A 24,410-nucleotide genomic window follows, 5' to 3' on the forward strand; every position below is an offset into this window, starting at 1 on the left:
AAAAAATTATTTCACCATAGAAAGAAGATAAATAGTTAAGATTCACTCATGAGATGGCCAAAATCAAGGAGGAAAACAGGAAAGGAAAGAAGAAAGGAACAGGGCAAGATCACAAGGAGGGAAGCAAGATGAGGCATTGTATCACCACATTCATGAAATTGGAATGTCAAGTTCACATTACAATCATTGTAGCCAAAGTAGTAGAGGGAGAAGGGTGTGCTCAGTGCAGACTTGCTCTCACGCACCCATGGAGAGTCTGTTCCCTTCAGAAATTATGTGCATGAGAGAAAATACATCAAAGAACTCTTTGCAGGATAAGTAAAATCAAACATGAAGATCAACAAGCACAGGACAGACGTGGTAAGCACTTTGATGATTTTCATTTCACCGCTAGGGAAAACAAGAATACATTGATGTTCAGGTGAAGAACATTCATAAGTTTTGAGGAACCCATGTTAGCACTTGATGTGGGTTCTTATTTTTTTTTTAGATGTTGATGGATCTGTATTTTATTTTTTATATGCAGTGTTGAGAATCGAACCCAGTACCTCACACGTTACACAAGCATACTACCACTGAGCCACAACCGCAGCCCCATTGATGTAGATTCTATGTCAAGTTGGAAAACTCAGAAATTCCTGTGAGAAAACTTATGGACCATGTTTAGGGAAGAGAATTGAAATGGATCATTAAAGCAGTAAATAGGGTGAAATACACACAAAAATATAAAGAAGCAAAGTCATAGGGAATGAAAGCAACTAATCATTCACTCAAGGAAAAAAAATAAGCCTAGATAGCCAAGTTCACATTTGAATTATGAAATATATTTTCCACTAATTCTGAGGTCAGTTATCCATCCATCAAGGGCCAAAACCTGCTCTGCTGAGGAGTCTCCACAGGGCCCCCTTCACATCCTTATTTCTCAGGCTGTAGATGAAGGGGTTCAGCATGGGGGTGACCACAGAATACATCACTGAGGTGATCATGGTTCTCTGGGAAGAATGGGCCCCAGCAGAACTGGGGTAAACCCCAAGGCCTGTCCCATAGAATAGGGCGACCACACAGAGGTGGGACCCACAGGTGGAAAATGCTTTATACTTGGCCATAGAAGAGGACATCCTCAATAAGAAAGAGACAATCTGAAAGTAAGAGAAGAGGATCCCAGTCATAGGAAAAACCCCCATCACAGTGGTGCTCACATACAGAAAAATATTATTGATGAGTGTATCAGATGAAAAGCTGAGCCAGTCCACAGAAGAAATGTGGGATAACAGTGCCAGTGGAGAAGGTCAGTTGCTTCACCAGTAGAATATGAACCAGGGAGACCCAGAACATGATGAGCCAAGACAGCAGAACCAGAAGAACACAGAACCGTAGATTCATGGTGACTGTAGTTCAATGGATGACAGATGGCCACAAACCGGTCATAAGCCATCATGGTCAGTAGGAAATTATCCATTGCAGCAAATGTATTTAAAAAATATGCCTGTGCCAGGCACTCTGTAGGAGATGTCTTTGTTCTGTGCCTGGATGTTCACCAGCATCTTAGGGACCGTGGTGGAGATGAAGCAGATGTCAGCCCAGGACAGGTTGGAGAGGAAGAAGTACATGGGGGTGTGGAGGTGGGAGTCAGAGCTGACGGCCAGGATGATGAGCAGGTTCCCAAGCACTGTGACCAGGTACATGGACAGGAACAGGCCAAAGAGGACGGGCTGCAGTTCAGCACCATCTGAGAGGCCCAGGCGGAGGAATTCTGATTCACTTCTGCAGTTTCCACTTTCATAGAGTTGGTGCATCTGCTGGGGACAGAGGCAAATGCAACCTTCACAGAATATCCAACTCGCCCCTCCCATGTTATCTCTTTACCATCTCACCCTTGGGTGGATGCCACTCCTCTTGCATTAAACCCTCCAGACGACAATTCCCACTCAGCAGAGTGACGACCCAGTTCTGTTTCCGAGTGTGTAAAGTCAGTCTGCCTTCCTCAACTTAGCAGAGATTATCATCCACTCTCTAGTTTTGGTTGTTCTATCTGAACCTATGGACATCAACCAATTCCTTCTCTTATGACTCGTTGAAAGTATTTGAAGATATTTCATGATGTGTTCTTGATACCTACCTCATTAGGCATTCTAATAGTGCTGTGATAGGAATTAAATATGGAATTTGAACTCAACCTATAATTTTGACTGGACACTTTATCAATTTGTGACAGCTAAATCACACTACCTAATTTTTTTTTTCCCTAACAGTACAGTTACTAATATTACTGTTTTTTGAGGTTTAAAATTGCTTTAGACCCTATAGGGCCTTAAAATGGATTTCTGCCATTGTTTTGTTTTTTAATTTTTAATATTTATTTTTTAGTTTTTGGCAGACACAACATCTTTGTTGGTATGTGGTGCTGAGGATTGAACCCCGGCGGGCTGCACGCATGCCAGGCGAGTGTGCTACCGCTTGAGCCACATCCCCAGCCCCTGCCTTTGTTAATATTAACGCAATCATTATTAATCTCCTCATCTGTGATACATATTGTGGATACATAACACACATAAAGTGCAGCATGTAGCTGTGATTTACTAATTGGATTCTTGCGTAGATTTCATTTAATACAATATTGGTTCAGCAATGTGCCACCTGGGGAAACATGAGAAAATTACTTCTGTTACATTACATCATTTATCTCACAGTAGGAGTCATACGTATTCACTATATCATAGGTGTACAGAGTGAAATTAAATGTAATACTGCATGGAATTCCTCCACTGTGCTTCCTGTGACACACTACAGGCACTTTGTAAGTGTGAGCTTCTGAAGCATTCTTAACATTGCAATAAATCTGTTGGCATGGCTACCACTTGTCAATCTCCCTCTTAATGAGGGACGTCCTTAAGGGTGAAATTCTAATCAATAGAAACAATATCTGTGTTTCCAGTTTTAAATGCACATAGTTCTTATAATTAGTGATGATCCCTATGGCTCCTTCTTTCAGAGAAGTCCGACATGTAAATCAGTCCAGGAAGAGGAAAAGTCTACAAATTAACATAGATAAGAGGAAGAACCCTAAACACCCCACCATTACAGAGAAAAGCAAAAGCCAGGCACTGTGACTCACACTGGTAATCCTAGCTACTCAGGATTCAGAGGCAGGGGCACTGCAAGCTCCAGGCCAGCCTTGGCCCAGCCTCAAAGTAAAAATTAAAATGTGCTGGAGATATAGGTGAGTGGTAGAATGCCCCTGGGCTTAATCCCCACAACTAACACAATGAATATGTGAAGAAACATAAGTTATAATGAAATAAAGTTGCTCACTGGTACAGTATTCCTGAGTTGAGTCCCCAGTACTTTAAAAAAAAAAAAAAAGTCAAGTACAAGAAGGGACGCATGGAAATGTGTGCCCATATGATCTTGAGTGGAGGTATACTATTTTAAAACCTTCAGAATCGATGGCCAAAATAAACAATTGATGGATCTGATTGCCAATATTCAAACAGTATATAAACCCAATAATGGTAAAACAGGCCAATTTATGATTTAAGAATAAAAGATCATCAAGAATCAGAACTGTGGTGACTTTGCAGGACACTGACTAATTCAAGACACAAAAAAATCACTGAGCATAATCTGGTCATGAAGGTGGGAAGGAAGGCTTCTCTGAAACAGGAATGTTTGGGCTGAGAGAGGCAGGACAGGTCATGGCTCATCAGGGGAAACAAAGAAGAGACTTTCTAGCTGGTGAGAAGAGCCCGGGATTTTCCTACCAGATGGTGAGCTGCTACACTGCTCAGTCAGCATGTCCTCCTGAGAGGCCAGCAGAAGACATCTGAGCACCCAACATCAGGTGTAGCCGTGTTATCCTATTTCATCGAACCATTGAAGTGAACAGATAAAAACAGTGAATCAGGCACAATCTGCGGCTATTCAGTGACGTCATTAAGTCAGTCTGACAGCAGCATCGGTAGATTACAAAAGAACAACCAGTCACATCAGAGCAATACCTCATGCAGAAGGGATCTTCAGAGAGCAGTTAGCAAATAAATGATTGAAAGAGGAAATCTAGTAGGGACCTGTCATTTAGGGAGGAGATAGGGAGACTCTCCAGAAAGCACTGCTTTCAAGGAATGGCCATTTCAGACTCCTCCAGAGAGTAAAAGTACCTTGCACGTTCAGGACCTTCACCTTCATAGACTGACTACCCTGGGCTGCCCAGGGTCACTGTCCTGGAGTAGAGCCCGGTGCCCACCTTCCCTTTTCCTTCTTGCTGCACCAGCCACATTGGACACACCAACTCTCTCCAAGGGCTACCACTGGAGATGTCCCTTCTGCACAGCCGGTTCCAGGGAGCCCACTTGGGTTTTCACAGGGACCTGGAACAAAGAAGTCAGGAGAGGGGAGCAGGGGCTTGCTTCAGATTTCTAGCAGCTCAAGGGTTGACTTCTCTGTGCTCCTCACTGAGTCAGTCTTTGTGTTGTTTTCTCACCCTCCAGACAATTCAGCTCCCCTGGGCACAGAGCAGAGAGCACAGTGGAAAATTTTCAGTCAACTTTGAAAGTTTGTAGGCAGCAAAGAGGGTGAGATGGACTCATTTCCTCCAAGGAAAGCATCTGTTTTCTTTGCTTTCACTAAATGTACCAAGTGTCCCCTAAGGAATGTTTAATTTCTACAAGGAACCAATCAGAAGAATCATTCCTCTGTGAGGGGCCTCCCCCAAACGATCTTTGAAGGTTTAATGAATCACTTAGTTTCCACAATGTTAAATCATGATAATTAATAGTGTCAATAGTGGTAGACAGTGAGGGGACTGTAAATGGAGTCCTAGTCAAAGGGGCTCCATTCCTATGGGTGTAAAAGTTTTAAAAATTGGGAATGTATAGTTTCTGCTCACTATGCACACATGTGCCACCAATGTAATTTTCAAAAAAAATTCTTCATACTTTCCTATGGTTTTTATTCATTTTCAAATTTTACTTAATTTATTTTATGCATTTTTGTTCATCTTTTTAAGGAATAAGGAGGAAATAGCTAAAAGGGGTCAGAGTCTGTTTTTGAGGTGATAAAGATGTTCGAAAATTGACCTTTATAAGGTCTCACATGTGTATGAAAAGGCTAGAAGACATTAAGTTATACACTTTCAAAGGGTGAATGACATTGCAAGTGAATTGTATGTCAATAAAGCTGTTAAGCAAAGCTAATCAAACTAATATCAGATATTAAAAGATATATTATTGTGGTTCAAGATGCAAGGGTGATATTGTACACAATGGATTGTAGGTTCTAGAAAGACATAGAGAAGGATTTTACTTTGTTTCTCTAATGGGAATGGCATTACTTGGGAGGTATTGATGGTTGGCTGAATGGTTTGCAGTGCTGGGCTGGAACCCAGGGCCTCCTGCACACCAGGCAGGTGTTCTACCACTTAGCTACACCCATGGCCCTGGGAGGTAACTTGTGACTCCGCTGAAGGAAGGAGGTTTACACTCCAGTGCCAGCTACCTGCAGAGTGCCAGATTGGGAATTAACCACCCTCCATGTTTGCAGGCAGAGGTGTAAGGAACATGCCTGCAAGAAGAAATCAATTCTAAAGTTCATTTCCAAATTTCTTTTCTTCCTCATACTGAATCTCATAATATCCTAGAAAACATTCTATATTTCATAGAATATAGATAATATCATAAAACAGGATAGTGTAATATTAGCTATTGTAAAAGATATAATTAATATAATTAAAATTTATTATTAAATAGTTAATTATTGGGCCAGAAACTATGTTTTAATGTTATATAACATATTTCATAGTACTGTAATATATATTGTAATATTCTATAAGATTTTATGTCAAAATAAATACATAATTTGTTAAATTAAAATCAATATTATCAAATGCAGTTGCTCAATTTTAATAATTTCCAATTTTACTTAAATTTGAGTGCTATTTAGTTCAATTTTTTTTTAAATTCTCTTTGTCTGTTTGTAGACTCAACTTTAGGATCATCCTATTCTGCAACAAGATGAACTTTTTTTTCACGTGACCCAAAGTCATAAGCCCTGGAGACATTTGTTAATTATTGGTAGCTTGATGTGATGTCAGTGAACAGACACTGTTGATGGAAAAGAAACTCTTTTCTTTTGTTGGCTTTCTGACTGCCTGACCTGGAACAGCATGAGGCCATCTTCAGAAATATCAAGATCAGAGTCCATTTCTATTCCCACGTGAGTTCTGCTACAGGGATCTTCTGGTAAAGCATGGTGGTGTGGTGGGTTGGGGCTGTGTCAGACAGTGGAGAAATGTCTCCAGAATCTTAGTATGCGAGGAGCCAAGTGTCCTGACAGAGGGCAAGCATGTGTAGTGGGCTGCTTCTGACATGTTTCTAACAGATCTAACCTCTTGTGTGTGAGTCATTGTGCACACCCATTTCTTTGAGCATGTCCTGGACCTGGCGATTTACTTCCAACCAATGCTATGTGACAGAAGGGACCAGGTGTCACTTTTGAGATTAGGGTATAAAAAGACACTGGCTTCTTTCTGGTTTTCTGCTTTTACCCCACCTATCTGTTCTTTCTGATGGAAACCAACTGCCCAATGTGATCTGCTTCATGCAGAAGTCTATGCAGCAAAGAACTAAGGGTGGCCTTTGTCCAACAGCCCTCAAAGAACTGAGTCCTCCACCAGCCACAGGAGCTTGGAAGCAGGTCTTCTCCAGCAGACTCTTGAGTGACTGCAGCCTTGTGTGACACCATAGGTTATTAAGGGAAATAGCAAGTTATAAGTAACACATCATACATAAGAAAAAAAAATCAATTTTCCAGCTTTATTGAAGCAAAAAAAAGTTAACAAAACTTATACAAATTCAAGATAGACAATGTGATAATTTGATATGCTTATACATCAAATTAATTAACATATCTATCACCTCATGTGATCACGTGTGTACTGTGGTGAAGACACTTAAGATCTCAGTAAATTTCTTTTTTTTTTTTAGACTTCATTTTTGTGAGAAATTCAGAACAAGTTTTGGTAACAGGTTTACAATTAAGAGTTAAATATTTAGGGACATTTACAGTTCTAAGTTGTGCAAACAGTGGCATGTTCATTGGCTGTGAGGAAATGTCATCTGCCTAGTGAATGTAAAAGGCGAATGAGCAGGACTTCAACCCCAGCACCCTTCCCTGTGGCTCTCCTCCCCACACACAGCAACTCCCTGACTGGCAGGCGGGCTCCATTTCCTGATGCCCTGTTCTCCCATCCCAAGGGGCGAACTTCCCACTACACCAGCCAAGACCCTCAAAGCACACAATCCATATCCAGCTGGGCATCTACTGCACAGCGCTGGTCCTCCCCCACGATCAACCCGTCCACAATCCAGACAGAAAAGCAGCATTGCGCCGACTCCACAGCTCTCAGTAAATTTCAAGTAATCAAAACGTAATTACCTATGATGACACCATTATGCATCAAGCTCCAGAATTCTTTCATTTCATAAATAAATATTTATTCCTTTTTACCAACATCTTCCACCCTGACCCGGTAGCAACTACCTTTCTACTCTATTTTTGTGAGTTTGACTTTTTTGGATTCCACATGTAAGTGAGATCATCAGGAGTTTCCTTCTGTGTCTGGTTTACTTCATTTAGCAAGATTTCTTTCTTGTTTATGGCTGAAAATATATTGAATATTATATATATACACACCGTATTTTCTTTATCCTTTCACCCACCAACAGACACCTAGGTGTTTTCCACATCTTGGTTCTTGTGAACAGTGCTGCAAGGACATGAGAGTACAGAGACCTCTTTGAGATGCACATTTTATTTATTTTGGACATATACCCCAAAGTGAGATTGCTGGTTCCTACTGTTGTTCTAGTTTCACATTTGTGAGGCACTTCCACATGGTTTTCCACTATGGCTGAAGCAATTTACATGGTGACCACCAGTGTGCAAGGGTTTTCTTTTCTGCACATCCTCATTGGCATGTTATCTTCTGTCTTATTCATAAAGGCATTCTAACAGATGGGAGGGGCTAGTTCTTTGTGATTTTGATTTGCATGCCCTGAAGTTGAATGATGTCAAAGCAAGTTTTCATATTCCTGTTGGCTATTTGTATGTTTTGGAAAAATGCCTATTCAGGACCTTTGCTTATTCTTAAATTCAGTTGTTTACTTACTCATTTATTGCTTTGGGGTTGTATAAGTTTCTTTTACATATTTTGGATATTAACCTCTTGTCAGACATGTGGTTTGCAAGTACTTTCTCCTATCGTCTGGACTCATTTTTGTTTTGTTGATTATTTTCTTTGATGAAAAAAAATGAACAAAAACTCAAACCACAAAGATTTTTAGTTTGATGTAGTCACAATTGAAACATTTTTGCTTTAGTTGATTTTGGTGGCCAGTCCAAACTGCCAAGACTAATGTCAAGGAAGTTTAACCGTGTGTGTCTTCTTACCAGAGGTTTTATGGTTTCAGGTCTTACCTTTAAGTCTTTAATCTAGTCCAGTTGATTTTTGTGTAAGTCCAATCTTATTCCTTTGCCTGTGGATGCCCAGGTTTTCACACACCATTCCTTCAAGAGGCCCTCCTTCCCCGTGGGGTGTTCTTGGTATCCTTGTCGAAGACTAGCTACCTTCATATGCATGAGCTTATTTCTGCATTCTCTGTTCAGTCCCATGAGTTGATGTGTCTGTTTTCATGCCAGTATCATACTCTTTTGATTACAGTAACTTTATAATATAGCTGGAAACCAGGAAGTGTGATACTGCCACTTTTGTTCATTTTTCTCAAGATTGCTTTGGCTATTAAGAGACTTTCACGTTCCATATAAATTTTAGAATTGTGCCGGGCATGATGGCACATGCCTGTAATCCCAACAGTTTGGGAGGCTGAGGCAGGAGGATTGCAAGTTCAAAGCCAGCCTCAAGCAACAAGGCACTAAGCAACTCAGTGAGACCCTGTCTCTAAATAAAATACAAAATAGGACTGGGGATGTGGCTCAGTGGTGGAGTGCTCCTGAATTCAATCCCCAGTACAAAAAAAAAAAAAAAAAAAACAGTTAGAATTGTTCTAAAAAAACGCTATGGGAATTTTGATTGGGATTGCACTCAATCTGTATGTTGTTTGGTTAGTAGACATTTTAACTGTATTCATCCACTTTATGAACAGGAAATATTGTTTCATTTATTTGTGGCTTTAATTTCTTTCATCCAAAGCCATTTTCTAGTATACTAATATCACACTTTTAAAAGAAAAATTAGGACTTGGGCTGTTATGTAAATAATCAGAAGCCCCCATAAATATTCCATGCATATAAACCAAAACTCCCAAGCAAAGACTACCAAACAGAATGGAGAAATTTTTTCTTAGAGACATAAATCTTAACTGGGAACATGAAATTTGCCTCAGATTATTTATAGAAAACCCAGTTCTTCCTCAAGTGGTTGATGAAAATGATGGACTTACAGATATCAAGGTCAAGAGTCATAAACTAAACTGAAGAAAGAATCACATTTTGTTTTAAGAGAAGCCAAAGGTTGCAGGCCAGCTTTCTCCCTAGAGGAGGAAGGACCCAAGCCCTCATCTTTTCCTTTCCATTAAAATTAGCAAGTCCACAGAGGCTGGGAGAATGTGGACCAATTATGCTAATCGTGAGCTCTGTGCCCTTTGTCTAAGTACAAATAATGAATCTGTGTCCCGGAGATGTTCAGGTTGCTGGTGCCAGTCTGGTGGGCTCTGATATCTGTGTCTCTTCTTCTCAAAGCCACTGTTTGCATCAGTCAGTCCATGACTGAGTCTGCCTTCCTGCTGCCCCCGAGGACGGAGCCTGGGCCCTCACCATTCACCAAGCTGGGAACAGCAGTGGATCCCAATTCCTCACCATGCCCCAACGGGGACAGAGCACAGCCCAGTGAGTGCAAGGGGCGTGGGTGGGGGGTGGGGCAGACACAGGGACCGAGCACAGCCCAGTGTGGGGGGGGTGTCAGACAGCAGCGATGGTGGAGGGGGTGTGGGGAGCCCCGATTCCTCCTCACAGGCAGGAGAGCTGGCATACGCAGACAGAAGAGCCCCAGTTCCCTTTTCTATGATGCAGGAGCATTCAAGGAAAGAGGCTGCCTGTGGCTTTCACTGTTGAGGATGGGCTCCTGCCCATGAGCATGAGCTTCTAGGGATCCCATCTCCTGCCACCTCCATAGGAGGAAAGAGTGAGGTTTCCTTCCTTCCTTCCATTTTCTTTCTCTTCCCTTCCTTCTTCTTTCACTCTTTCTTTCTTTCTCCCTCCCACTAACTTTCTCTCTCTCTCTTTCTTTCTTTCTCTTTCTTTCTTTCTTTCTTTCTTTCTTTCTTTCTTTCTTTCTTTCTTTCTTTCTCTCTCTCTTTCTTTCTTTCTCTCTCTTTCTTTCTCTCTTTCTCTCTCTCTTTCTTTCTCTCTTTCTCTCTCTCTTTCTTTCTCTCTCTCTCCCTTTCTTTCTTTCTTTCTTTCTTTCTTTCTTTCTTTCTTTCTTTCTTTTTCTTTCTTTCTCTCTCTCTTTCTTTCTCTCTTTCTCTCTCTCTTTCTTTCTCTCTTTCTCTCTCTCTTCCTTCCTGTCTTTCTTTCTTTCTTTCTTCTTTCTTTCTTTCTTTCTTTCTCTTTCTTTCTTTCTCTCTTTCTTTCTTTCTCTCTTTCTCCCTCCCTCCCTTTCTTTCTTTCTTTCTTTCTTTCTTTCTTTCTTTCTTTCTTTCTTTCTTTCTCTCTCTCTCTCTCTCTCTCTCTCTCTCCCTCTCCCTCCCTCCCTCCCTCCCCCTCTCTCTCTCTTTCTTTCTTTCTTTCTTTCTTTCTTTCTTTCTTTCTTTCTTTCTTTCTTTCTTTCTCTCTCTCTCTCCCTCTCCCTCTCCCTCCCTCCCTCCCTCCCCCCCTCTTTCTTTCTTTCTTTCTTTCTTTCTTTCTTTTTTTCTTTCTTTCAGGAATGGGGATTACACCCCTCAGTGCTCTACCACTCAGCTATATCCCCAGTCCTTTCTTTTTTAAAAAAAAAATTAAATTTTTTTATTTTGAGAAAGGGTCTCACTAAATTGCTCAAGCTGAACTCAAACTTGTGATCCTTATGCCTCAGTCTTCCAAATCACTGGGATTACAAATCTGTGCCTATATCCAGCCAGGTTCTTTGTTATGCAGCTATTAAAGGATATTTTTGTTTTTGTTGTTATTGTTTCTTTATTGGTTTTCGTGGTGGATAAGGCTGGGCCTCATATGTGCTAGGCAAGCACCCCACCATGTAGCAACACGTCCAGCCCTTTCCATGTGAATTCTGCAACAGTGTCTTGCTATTCTCCGGCTGGCCTCGAGCACAATCTTCCTCCCTCGGCTTCCCAGGTTACCCAGAATTACAGGTGTGCATCACCATGTCTGACGTGAAAGGGTGCTTATAAATAAATAGTCCACTACAAAGGAATTTATGGAACTGCATTTGAGTAAAATAAAGTACACTTGACTATTTAAAGCATTCTTTATCTGGGCATGGTAGTGGACACCCATGATCCCAGCTACTTGGGAGGCTGAGGAAAAAGAATTCCAAGTTTGAAGCTAGTCTAGGCAATTTAGCCGGACCCTGTCTTGAAATTAAAAAAAAAAAAAAAATAGGAAGGGATAGGGATGGGGCTGTAGCTAAGAGGTAGAGTACTTGCCTGGCATGCACCTTTGGGCTTAATCCCTTGTATGGAGGGGAGGGAGGGAGGACTCCTTAATTCGAACAACTTTTTTTTTTTCTTTAAAAGAGAAGGATAATATTTACCGCTATAGAGTGGATCCAAAATGTCCCCCAGAGTCCCATGTGTCAAGGGCTGGGTGGCCAACCTGTGTGCTGTCGGGGGTTAGTGCAACCTTTAAGAGGAGGGGCTAGTGGGAGGAAGTAAGGTCACTGGGGGCATTCCGTTGAAGGGAATATTGGGACCCCAGCCCTGTCCTCTCTCTTTCCTTTCTGGCCACCGTAAGATGAGCAGGCCTCCTCTGCCACATGCCCCCATCATACTTCTGTGTCACCACAGGCCCAAAGCAATAGGACCAAGTGACAGACAAAATAAACATCTTTTTTATGTTTACACTGGATATCGCAGGTATTTTGTTTCAGTAAGAGAAAGCTAACACATTTATGTTCTAGTCAATGGAGGAGACTCATATTTTAGAATGCTTATGGACTTTTCTTAATCTCTAAATATCCATGCTCCCATAGATTCTTCTTCCTAGAGTTTCTAAAGTGGATTTACATGGATTTAGATTCAGCAGATTAATGGAACTAAAACCACAGAGAGACTCCAAAGGAGAAAGTATTTGCCATAATTAAAAAATAGTGCTAATGTGTATGATCCTCAAGTGTGTATCCTTTTTTTTTTTTTTTTTTTTTTTTTTGTGGTGCTTGGGATTGAACCCAGGGCCTTGTGCATATGAGGCAACCACCCTACCAACTGAGTTATATCTCCAGCACAAGTGTGTATGCTTTCATTATGAATTGCTTTAATTCATGACACACAGTAATGGGTCCCAATGTGCTTGTTTTCTTTATTCCAACCTTTTTTTTTTTTCTAAAAGGTGCCTTTGCTATGTGGAACCACAAAATTTAACAGGTGTCTTGGAATTTCTGCTCCTGGGCCTTTCAGATGATCCAGAGGTGCAACCTGTCCTCTTTGGACTGTTCCTGTCCATATACCTGGTCACGGTTCTTGGGAACCTGCTCATCATCCTGGCCGTCAGCTCTGACTCCCACCTCCACACCCCCATGTACTTCTTCCTCTCCAACCTGTCCTTGGCTGACATTGGCTTTAGCAGCTCTACAATTCCCAAGATGCTGGTGAACTTCCAGACACACAGCAAATCCATCAGCTATGCAGGTTGCCTAACTCAGGTGTCCTGTTTTTTCCTTTTTGGATGTTTGGATAGTCTACTGCTGGCTGTGATGGCCTATGACCGCTTGGTGGCCATTTGCCACCCTTTACATTACCCAATCATCATGAACCCCCGCCTCTGTGGCCTGTTGGCCCTGGTGTCCTTCTCCATCAGTCTTGTGGACTCCCAGGTACACTGCTTGATGGTGTCACAACTGACCTTCTGCCAAGATGTAGAAATCCCTCATTTCTTCTGCGATGTGCCTCAGTTGTTCAAACTTGCCTGTTCTGATACCTCTGCTAACAACATAGTCATATTTCTCGTTGGCACCATTTCTGGTTTTCTGCCTATCGCAGGGATCCTCTTCTCCTACTGTAAAATTGTTTCCTCTGTTCTAAGAATCCCATCCTCAGGTGGGAAGTGCAAAGCCTTCTCCACCTGTGGGTCTCACCTATCTGTTGTTTGCTTATTTTACGGAACAGGCCTTGGGGTGTACCTCAGTTCATCTGTCTCAACTTCCTCCAGAAAGAGTATGGTGGTCTCAGTGATGTACACCATGGTCACCCCCATGCTGAACCCCTTCATCTACAGCCTGAGGAACAAGGACATCAAGAAGTCCCTGCAGAGAATTGTCAGAAGAATAACCTAATCTCACTGCCTGTGCTATCCTTTGGTAGTAAGGCTGTAAATAGGAGCAGATTCAAAGGTGGGCAGCAAGAAATCCTGAGTCTGCAGTCCCAGTGTATATGACTGTATTTATCTATATGGCCTTCTGATTTTTGTTAACACAATTATTCCTCTTAGTGTATCTTTAATGGAGTTGAGAAGTTATTATGGATAAACACTTAAGTGATAGTCCCTCAAGGAATGTCTTCAGAACTCAGTATAAACCTCGTGCTTTCCTTATCTACTACCCAGGTCTCTGAATCATGAGAAGTCTCACTTCCTTTCACTGAACACAATCCTGCCTCTCTCTCTCTCTCTCTCTCTCTCTCTCTCTCTCTCTCTCTCTCTCTCTTTCTCTTTTTCAGTACTGGGGATTGAACCTAGGGAATTACATGCTAGGGAAGTGCTCTACCACTGAGCTACACTCTCAACCTTTTATTATTATTCTTTGTTATAAGACAGGGTCTCTCTAAGTTGCCCAGACAGGCCTCAAGTTTGTTATCCTCCTGTATCAGCTTCCCAAGTAGCTGGGATGACAGATATGTACCATCACGCCTGGCTCTCTCTTTCTTGTTCCAAAGCTGCCTTCTTGAAAACAGAGTCAGAATTCCTTGTTCCTTTCTGCCATTTGTTCTTCACCCCAACGGAGCCAAATGGCTTGGAGACTACGTCTCAGGAACAATTTACTGGATGAGCAAGGATAAGAAATCAGTCTCCTCCTCGGGCTCAAGAAGCCAAAACTACTTGCCTGGTACTGTCCATCTATAATTCAGTGACGCTTGATCAGGACTAGACCACACCTGTGCCTCTCACAGACATGAGTTGGGAAGGCTTCAGGACAAGTCTATCTCACTGCCATTCTCTGGTGGAATTTGACCTCAGCCTCTAACTGACAGAGAAGAAAGAGGCTGTCCAACTTTTTTTAATGCAACACCAGCTGAGTAGAGGGAGGATCACCCTGTTCTATTGAGTGAGTTCTGCATGTGAAAAGAAGGATTTTAAAAAGTAGCAAGGAGGGGTTGAGGATATAGCTCAGTTGGTAAAGTGCTTGCTTTGCATGCACAAGGCCCTGGGTTTAATCACCAGCACCACAAAAATAAATAAATGAATAAAAAGGAACAAAGATGGAACTCCCATGGTTGATAATGTCCCCTAGAAACTTTTTGAAATCTCTGGAGTGTGTTTCTCTGGTTATGTATGTCTTTTTAGATTCCATTGTGACTGTCTTCTGTCACCAGCAGCTGTGATGGCCCTTCCTTGTGGAAATTAGTGCCTTTCTCAATGTCACTAAGATTTGGTGCTCCCTGAGTAGTTATTTTCTTTTTAAAGTATATTTTTAGTTGTAGATGGGCACAATACCTTTATTTTATTTTTATGTGGTGCTGAGGATCCAACCCGTACCTCACAGGAGGTAGGAAAGTGCTCCACCACTGAGCTACAGCCTCATCCCCCCCTGAGTAGTTTTTTCCTAAGAATCTCCAACCCACCTACTAACACCTTCCTGGTTCCTTGCTAGTATAGTAGTTCTCAAAGTGAGAACTTAAAAATAAATAAGTAAATGAGTGGAAATAAACCAGCAGAGGAAGGGAAATAGGGGGATGGAGGAAGGGATGGAAAAGGAGGTACCAGGGACTGATATGGAATAAGTCAATTTTCTTGCACATGTGATTATGTCAAAATGAACCCAGCTATTATCTATCACTGTAATGCCCTAATAGATGAAATAGAACCAAAGTAACGGCATTTCATTCTGCCCTGACTCCATTTTATGCTTGCTTAAAATATTTCCTTTTCAGCCTCCTGACAGCTGTATCTGTGTTGACAGTAACAGTAGGACCTTCTGACGTCCCTGACTATGGCCCTGATGTAAAACAAATGACTCTGAAACGTATAACCAAAACAATTCTCCCATGCAATCCAAATATCTGTCAACAGGGTCTTTTGATGTGTGTGGTAGTCAGGCCAATTCTGATTTCAGGAGAATGTGACTCTCTGGATCAGGAGGAATAGGGGAGTTTAAAGGAATTACAAGGGTTACATTCCACTTGTGCTCTGATAGGGGGGCCCCAGGGTGCTCCGATGGAGTTTCAGGATTCATTTGTTAATTTGGGACATATTCACTTCCTAGATCCTCGGCAGAGAGAGAGAGAGAGAGAGAGAATTAAAAAAAATAATAAACTTTAGAGCAATGAGGGCTATATTCAGAAGGTGAAGGGACCTCTGTTACAGAAAGTGAGGCTCTAAGAGCAAACATGCATGCACACACAGGCACAGGATACAGAACAAAGCAAACCTTCCAAAGTGATAGAGGGATCAATGGCAAAAGCAGGACTGAAGCCCAGAACTCTGACCTGAGACCCTATTCTTACGTAACAGGCTGCACAGACATTTGTGTGGGTTTTGGTGTTGTGTGCACTGTTGGAATGAATGTCACTAGTGACTGACAGTATCTCTGGTTGTCCTCTCTTATTTGACACCAAGAACATTGCATTTACTTTGACATTACATATGGCAATGAATAGCATGGAAATGATTTGTTGACTGGCCTGTTCCATAGCTCCACCCTCCTCTTTCTCTCCCCCACCCTCCCCTACCCCTACTCTCTGGAGCTTCTTCATAAGGGCCTTAATCTTCATTAGCCTCTTCCCCTCTTAAAGAGGCAATACCTGAATGTTGGACATTCAAACTCTGCCAATATGTACAGTAATCTGTATGTGCTTCACAGATGTAAAGAGACTTAAAATAACTGTGCAGGAAATACAATTTGAACAGTAAATAAGTTCCTTTTTTCTTGTTTTTTTTTTTTTTTTTTTTTTTTTAACCATCTGGGGATTGAACCCAGGGCCTGGCACATGCACTCTATCACTGAACTGCATCCCTAGCCCTCTTAAATTTTTAGAATTTTGAGACAGTGCCTCTCACTAAGTTGACCAGGCTGGCTTTGACCTTGCAATCCCGCCTCAGCCTTCTGAGCAGCTGGAATTGCAGGCATGTGCTATCATGCTAGGCTGATAAACCCCTTAGAAGTCTTAATCATCTGTAACTGAAAGTTTGGTCCTTGTCCTGGATGCCAATTCACTAACAAGGACACAGTTTTGAGAAAAAGGAAAAAGAGGTTTTATTGTTTTGCTAGCAAAGGAGAAACACAGGGGGCTCCTGTCCCAGATGCAGCAATTCTGCCCATTAGGAGAGACAGGGAGATTTTAAGAAGCTATTCAAAGGCTTCATTCCAGGTGTGCCCTGACAGGGCATCCCAGGGCCCCCTGATGGTGTGTTGGGATTCACTTGTTAATTTGGGAGATAATTCCTTCCTGTGGAGCACAAATAACTCAAGGTAATCCTGTTCCCTGCCCCAGTTTAGGAAGGGGGAGAGGGAGAAGAGGAAAAGGTAAAGTGGAGCACTGTTAAAATTCCTGGAGTATCCTCAGAGTCCCCACTGTCTTCAAGGAAACTTGTCATTGTCACTTGCAGGACATTAGAAGATATCTCAGGGATCACATTGCCAAAAGGAGCTTTTAGAAATATTGATGTGGTTTCTAAAATTATAACCTGAACAGGATTTTTAAAAGGTGAAATCCCATTCTGTTTCTGTCATTAGTTTTCACTACTTTTACCGTAACATGGGGTATCTGTGACATTACACGACATGATCCTCATGAGCAGAATGAGAGTGGTGGCCCCAGGACAGGCAATCATCACTTCATTTACCCCAAACACTTCTAGGAATGGAAAGACTGCATTGTATCCAGTGGGCTGAAGCAGGACCCCAGGAGAGGGTGTCCTGAGAGATGAACTCACAGAACATTTATCTTCAGGAACGTTCTATCCCCAGAAGAATTTCCGCTTTATATGAGAGAAATAAAGAGTGGTGGGATAATGGGAATTTTTCCTTTTGAGACATGTATTGCTGGACATCTTGTGATATCTATTTTCATTTTTAATTACTTTTCTTTCAGTGCTAGAGAAAGAACCCAAGACCATGTGTACGCTGGGCAAGTCTCTATCACTGAGCTCCATTGCTGAAGGTGAAGCCAGATTTAAAGATAGGTAGTCAGTATAGTTAGGTAAATCAGGTCTAATATCAAGTAAGATCCAAAATGGAGGCCATGTTGAGAATGAATTCCAGGAAAAGCTCTTGGAATGTTAATGAAGTCCAGGAAAAGCCCAAGGCCCAGAGTCCATCCCAAAGAAGTGTTAATGAACAGCTTCCAGCAAACTTGAAGATGCTGACTCAAAAGTCCTTCCTGCCCAGATTACTTCTTTGGCCCACCTGTGTCCCACCCTTCGGGCCTTCCCACCTACATTCCATCACTGAAAAAACTATAAAAAGGGGAACACATTTGCCCTTCAATGGATTCCATCTCTTGGGTCCCCTTCTTCCTCCGGAAGAAGTATTTTCTGTTGTCCTTTAATAAACTTCTATTTTCCACTCTGACCTTGCCTCAGCATGCTTCTCTGGTGTTATGCTTCAACATTGGGGAAGCAAGGACTCGTCACCGGTCAACAGCAGTAATATATTGGAGGTCCCACCGAGATTCTACACTGAGGTAAGCGCCTCTCCACACACCCCATGTTTGTCTGAGGTGCATATTTCTCTCTCTTTCTTTCTGGAGGTAAGGAGGGCACCCGATGGCTACTTAAATGCAATTAGTGCAGCTGCCACTCTTTAAGATTCGGGTGAGAGGTTTCCCAGTCTAGGCAGCTCTCAATCAGCTGTTCAATACAGAGCAGGCATGTTGGGTTCTGCCAAAGCCACTTCCAACTTTTCTGTCTGGGCCCGCAGAGCAATTGGCGTGAGTACACAGTGTCCCTAAATCCCGATCTGCCTCGGATGCGTGGAGGTGGAGGAAGGAGTTTGGAACAACTGCGGAATTCCGGTCTGGGCTACACTCAGTCGTATTCCTAAGGTTCCTTTCTCTTGAGCCCCCTCCTGACAGCCCTAAGGGGTATCTAGGGTGATCCATAGATGAATGGCACTGAGGGAAAGCCCCAATCACACTTGCCTCCGTGTGGGCTACGCAACACTCCCACCCCGCATCCATTCCCTCCTGGATGCTCCCCTTCCTTTGCTGGTCAGAAATGTCAGCAATTCAGGTTGTAGGACTGAGAGAAAGGCATGGGATAATTAGTAAAATCTGCCCAGGTTTCCTAAGATGCATAGGCAACTTTCACTAGTCTGTTTTACTGCTCCGATGTTTAAAATGTGCTGTGTTCTCTTTAAGCTGCTAGAGGGAAGCATTTTTAGAATCAACTCCTCCGGTAATCTCTCTGATAGAAAGCGCTACCTTACAACCAGGAGATTTCCCTCATCCTTAGGAAGTTCCTTTAGTCTACAGAGCAAAGGCAACAAAAAGCACACGATTCTCTTTTGCGATGGGTTTTTAATGGCAGGGAGGACAAGCCCTTAAGTCTGAATCCTCCCAGGGTCTTTGGCACAGGGAAAACTGAGACCCTAGCACTTTGCCAAAGGGGACCAGAAACACCCTTGGCAAAGCAAGGTGAGAGACGGGTTTTCTGGACCATTTAGGAAGCTCAAGCTTAGGGAGACGTCCCTAATGAGAACAAGAACAGTTTTCTCTGGCGTGGGCACCTGAGTCCTGCTTTTTTCTCTTCTCACTCAGATGGGAGCTTCACTCTCCAATATGCCAGGTGCACCACTAACCTGCATATTGAAAAATTGGGATAGATTTGACCCTCAAACTCTCAAGAAAAAGCACCTCATTTTCTTGGCCTGGTCTCAGTACAAACTCCCTGACAGAGAAATCTGGCCACCAGAGGGAAGTATCAATTTTAATACAATTTTACAGCTTGATAAATTTTGCAAAAAGGAAGGGAAATGGTGTGAGGTGTTGTATGTTCAGGTTTTCTTTGACCTAAGGGAAAAATCCTAAATTATGCCAACAATGTAAAATAGAGTTAGCTATGATATCTGCCATGAAGAGAGAAAATCTTGGGGACTCACCTACTGAGGAGAAAGAATCAGGAGGACCCACAAAATATCCATCTGCTGTTGGTGCACAGCAACAGCCTTCCTGTCCTCCATATCCTGGCCTCCCTGTGTCTGCCCCAACAGGCAAACCAAATATATTACCTCTCCAGGAGATGCCAGGAGGAGAATTTGGGCCAATCAAAGTACATACCCCCTTCTCCCTTCAAGACCTAAAGCAGATAAAAACAGACTTGGGGAGATTTTCGGAGGACCCAGATAAATATATTGAGGTATTTCTAAACTTATGCCAGGTATTTGACCTCACCTGGAAAGATATTATGCTATTACTCAACCAGACCTTGACTTTCAATGAGAAGGAAGCAACTCTGAGAGCAGCTGAGGAATTTGGGGATGACCTACACCTTGCTCCTTCTCCAGCAGAACAGACTAGGAGCAAGCCCAATTATCCATCTGGAGCACAGGCAGTTCCCATAAATGATCCTGAGTGGGACCCAAATGACGAGCAAGATGCCTTGAGGCCCTTAGGAGAATCAAGCAAAAGCTCATTAACTATTCTAAGATTTCAGAAATTATTCAGGGACCCCAGGAAAGCCCTGCTATTTTCATGGAGAAACTCAGAGAGGCAATAAGAAAACACACCACCATGGATCCTGAATCCACAGAGGGCCAGTTACTTTTAAAGTACAAATTTATCACTCAGTCAGCCCCAGACATTCGGAGGAAGTTACAAAAATTGGCATGGCCCCGATCAATTTTTAGATAACATCCTCTGACTTGCTACTTTTCTATCATAATTTTCAACATCCAAACCTGAAAATTGTGACTTATGGTTAAAATGCCTTAGGCATGAGGCTTCTGCTCAGAATTCCAGTTTTTCCTGCTTCTTCCAGACCTCAGCCAGGACTTAAGTTGAAATGCAAATAGAAGAAGCCTGCGAGCTCAGTAGGAGACTGAGCTGAGACCCAAGACACTTTTATTCTTTTTTTTTTCTCTTTAAGAACACACAACCTGGGTTGATTTAAGATAATGAGTTATCACCTACAGAATAGAGAGATAGACATTAAAGCCCAGTACTCTTAATATAAGGCTGTTGAAATTTATTTGCTGGATGTTTAAGATTAAGTTTTAAAATTAAAGTTAAATTAAAAGGGCCAAGAAAACCAATGTTTGGCTCTTTCCCTCTGAGTCAGTCTGAATTCCAGGGAACAGGGGACTTCTCTAAAGAGCTTTGCAACTCTGGGCCACATAACCTCCCGATCAGGGAGATTAATGAGACCGCTGGAGAACAGAAAGCCAATCAGTGCATTTGCTGTGAAGAGGAGGGTCATCAGAGAAGGGAGACATCCCTGATGCTTCCAAAGGAAGCCACATGGTCAAGCAAGGCCTGGACCCATCCTACTGCAAATGGCACTAGCGGAACTGAGAAGCTGCTGTAAAGTTCCCCCAGGACTCCCAGGGAAACTCAGCTGACTGTTAACAATAGATAGAAACAAAAGTCAGTTTGACTTGCTTCATCTTAAACACTTAGCAAACACAGCTAAAGCCAAAACACAGCTATTCCTGGGCATTTTAAATAATAATAATAGTTAAATGTAACTTCCAAGAATAAGTAAACTGGAGGCTACAAAAGAGATTCTCAGACAGGAATGCCTGATAACTATCAAAAGGAATTGCCAGAGTAGTTTTTAGTTTAAGGCCTACAGATATTCCTAACCTACACAGCTAGGCTTGGTGTTTGCTAGTATGATTATCCAGCCCTAAGTAACAGAATTAAAGGTTTCTCTATTAGACACAGAGGTCATACTAGTAAAAGGATTTTGCAAGCTCAGATAGAAGCCATATCCTAGCCAGCCTTGTCATGGGAACAATACCTTAGCTCCTGGTTCTCTGGTACTTCCTGGTGGAAAACATTGTTAGTCTCTTTGGCATCATACTCATTGGCATATTCCTGTGCTGTGGCATTTATTGCTGCATCAATCTGGTTTCAGTACTAATAAATTCTTGTTTCTCTTATAGACCACCCATCCACTCAAGTGGCCCTCCAGCCTATTACTTCTCAATCAGACTTCTATCATGGACCACTCGATAAACCCAATTTTTAAAGGGGGACTCCAAACTGCTTGCTCAACATCATCCCCTTTCAGCCTGAAGAAGCCAGAACGATCTTTGCCCCCTTTCCTTACAGCAGTAAGAGTTCCCAAAATTAGAGGGGGGAATGAAGCCAGATTTAAAGATAGGTAGTCAGTATAGTTAGGTAAATTGGGTCTAATATTGAATAAGATCCAAAATGGAGGCCATGTTGAAAATGAATTCCAGGAAAAGCTGAACGACTCTTGGAATGTTAATGAAGTCTGTGAAAAGCCCAAGGCCCAGAGCCCATCCCAAAGAAGTGTTAATGAACAGCTTCCAGCAAACTTGAAGATGCTGACTCAAAAGTCCTTCCTGCCCAGATTACTTCTTTGGCCCACCTGTGTCCCACCCTTTGGGCCTTCCCACCTACATTCCATCACTCAAAAAATTATAAAAAGGGGAACACATTCTCCCTTCAATTAATTCCATCTCTTGGGTCCCCTTCTTCCTCCTGGAGAAGTCTTTTCTTCTGTCCTTTAATAAGCTTCTATTTTCCACTCTGACCTTGCCTCAGCGTGCTTCTCTGGTGTTATACTTCAACATTGAGCAAGCAAGGACTCATCACCAGTCAACAGAAGTAATAAAGGGCCTGCCCTTTGGTGGTGCAGAGAAACCCCTCTGGAGACAGTTTCAGAGAACTGCATCTGCTTTATTGCACAGCAAAAACAGCTTTTATAGTGGGTATGTGCCAATTTACATATAACAGTCACAACAGGCCAGAGGTGATACACAACATATCATATTACTGGAGTCCAGACACCAAGAGTTCAGAAACTGCCACTCAGGCTGATCTTGTACCAACAGGGGAATAACTTTTTGTCAAAGGAGCAAGGAAATGGCACTTGCCAGTGTTCTGACAGAACTTTGTCCCCAAACAGTGTTCTGCGTTAGGACTTCCCCGCTGCAGTGAGCAAGACAAGCATTCCTCCCTGAGGGTCCAGAATCAGGCTCACCAACACTCCATCCCCAGCCCACACTCATTTCTTTATTTACTTTTGAATATTGGAGATTGAACCCAGTACTTTACCCCAGAGCCACATCCTCAGCCCCTTTCCTTTGCTAGCAAAGGAGAAACACAGGGGACTCGGGTCCCCTGTATACTTTGAGACAGGGTTTTGCTAAGCTGCCCACACTGGCCTCAAACTTGCAATCCTCCTGCTTCCTTCTCCTGATTGCAGGTGTGTAACACCAAGCCTGGCCCACACTCTGTTTTTTTGTCTAGCATCACTACTGCTGTGTTTCTGAAATTTACACTGTCAATTGCAAGAAATTTTTTTCTCTGTTCTATATTTGTGTTCATAGAACTGAGCACAGTCTCTGGCCTGAGGAAAATCTGTTGAATAGATGAAGCTAAAGATGAGTCTAAAAACAGACAAACAGAATTTAAAAAGTAAGTTGAATTAATGTAGCATTGAAATTTAAGAAAAGTTTGAGCTTTTTGGACTTGAGTATCTGTGTTCAATTATACTGATGCTACTTTATGGAATTTTGTATTTGTTTTTAATACAATATCTTGCAAGATATTATAGTATAATATATGTTATACATTACAATTAAGTATATTTTAAACATCAATATATAGTGTATCACATAATAAAGGAATTTATTATCTAATAATTATTAATTATGTTAATTACATATATTACAATAGCTAATATATTATCCTGTTTTTATGGTATTATCTATATTCTATGGAATATAGAATGTTTTCTAGGATATTATGAGATTCAATATGAGGAAGGAAAAAATTTGGAAATGAACTTTAGAACTGATTTCCTCTTGCAGGCATGTTCCTTACACCTCTGCCTGCAAACATGGAGGGTGGGTGAATTTCTGATGCACTCTGCAGGTAGCTGGCACTGGAGTGTAAACCTCCTTCCTTTAGCAGAGTCATAAAGTACCTCCCAGGGCCATGGGTGTAGCTAAGAGGCAGAGCACCTGCCTGGTGTGCAGGTGAAAAACCAGTCTCTATCTCAGAGCAAAGACTGTCCAAGGAAGGAGGCGGGACCCTTGTCCTTGGAAAGACCCACAGAGCACTCCCAGGCACATAACCACCCTGCTGAGTTGTTTATCTACAAATAACAGGAGAGCCAGGTGTCCCTGACTCAGTCAGGCTAGGTGAGGACCCATAGCAACCATCTAGCAACCACCAATCAGCATGAGACAGGGAAAATACCTGGGATGCCAGATGACCCTCCCAGTAGTTTATGGTGGTTGATCTCATGGCTTAAACCAATCAGTTCAAACAAATCCCCCTCTTGTACTAGCCAATCACCCCTACCCAACTTGTTCCCACCAGTGAATGAGCTAATCATGTTTTAGAGTTGTTTTATGATTTTCCCGTGGTGTGTGATGATTTGCTAAGAGATGCTATGATGTATGTGAAGTCCCTGCCTTCCCCAAAGAGTGTATAAAACTGCTGCAAATCCTGGGCTCGGGGCCTCTCAGCGTCACCAGTTGCTGTGTGTGCGTGTGGAGGACCGAGCTAGCTCGCAATAAACACCTGTTTGCTGCTTACATTGATCTTGATCTCTGGTGGTCTTTTGGGGGTCCCGAATTCAAGCATAACAACACAGGAGGCCCTGGGTTCCATCCCAGCACTGTAAACCAACCAGCCAGCCCTCAATACCTCCCAAGTGATGTCATTCCTTTTACAGAAACAAAGTAACATTCTTCTTTATGTCTTTCTAGAACCTACAATCCATTGTGTACAATATCACTCTTGCACCCTAAACCACAATAATATATATTTTGATATCTGATATTAGTTTGATAAACTTTCCTAAACAGTTTTGTTGCCATATAATCATGTGCC

General features: G+C 42.2%; 1 protein-coding gene and 1 pseudogene across 2 annotated transcripts in view; one reads left to right on the plus strand and one right to left on the minus strand.

Moving 5' to 3' along the window:
• LOC308645778 (olfactory receptor 7D4-like) overlaps positions 1 to 24,410 on the minus strand; it is an 89,900-nt pseudogene that overhangs the window by 6,856 nt on the left and 58,634 nt on the right. Inside the window, exons 2-3 of the transcript in view lie at positions 1,500 to 1,635; positions 912 to 1,139 (exon numbers count right to left, since the gene is read on the minus strand). The product of the transcript in view is annotated as an olfactory receptor 7D4-like (transcript). The remainder of the gene's footprint in view (positions 1 to 911; positions 1,140 to 1,499; positions 1,636 to 24,410) is intronic.
• Positions 9,693 to 13,498, plus strand: LOC308645022 (olfactory receptor 7E178-like; the record flags this gene model as incomplete). The annotated part of the gene is made up of 2 exons (XM_081286902.1): positions 9,693 to 9,919; positions 12,556 to 13,498. 2 exons carry the CDS (start codon positions 9,693 to 9,695, stop codon positions 13,496 to 13,498), a joined length of 1,170 nt encoding a protein of 389 aa, XP_081143028.1.

This window comes from Spermophilus citellus, assembly GCF_964194105.1.
Source record: "Spermophilus citellus genome assembly, chromosome: 3".
NCBI lineage: Eukaryota > Metazoa > Chordata > Mammalia > Rodentia > Sciuridae > Spermophilus > Spermophilus citellus.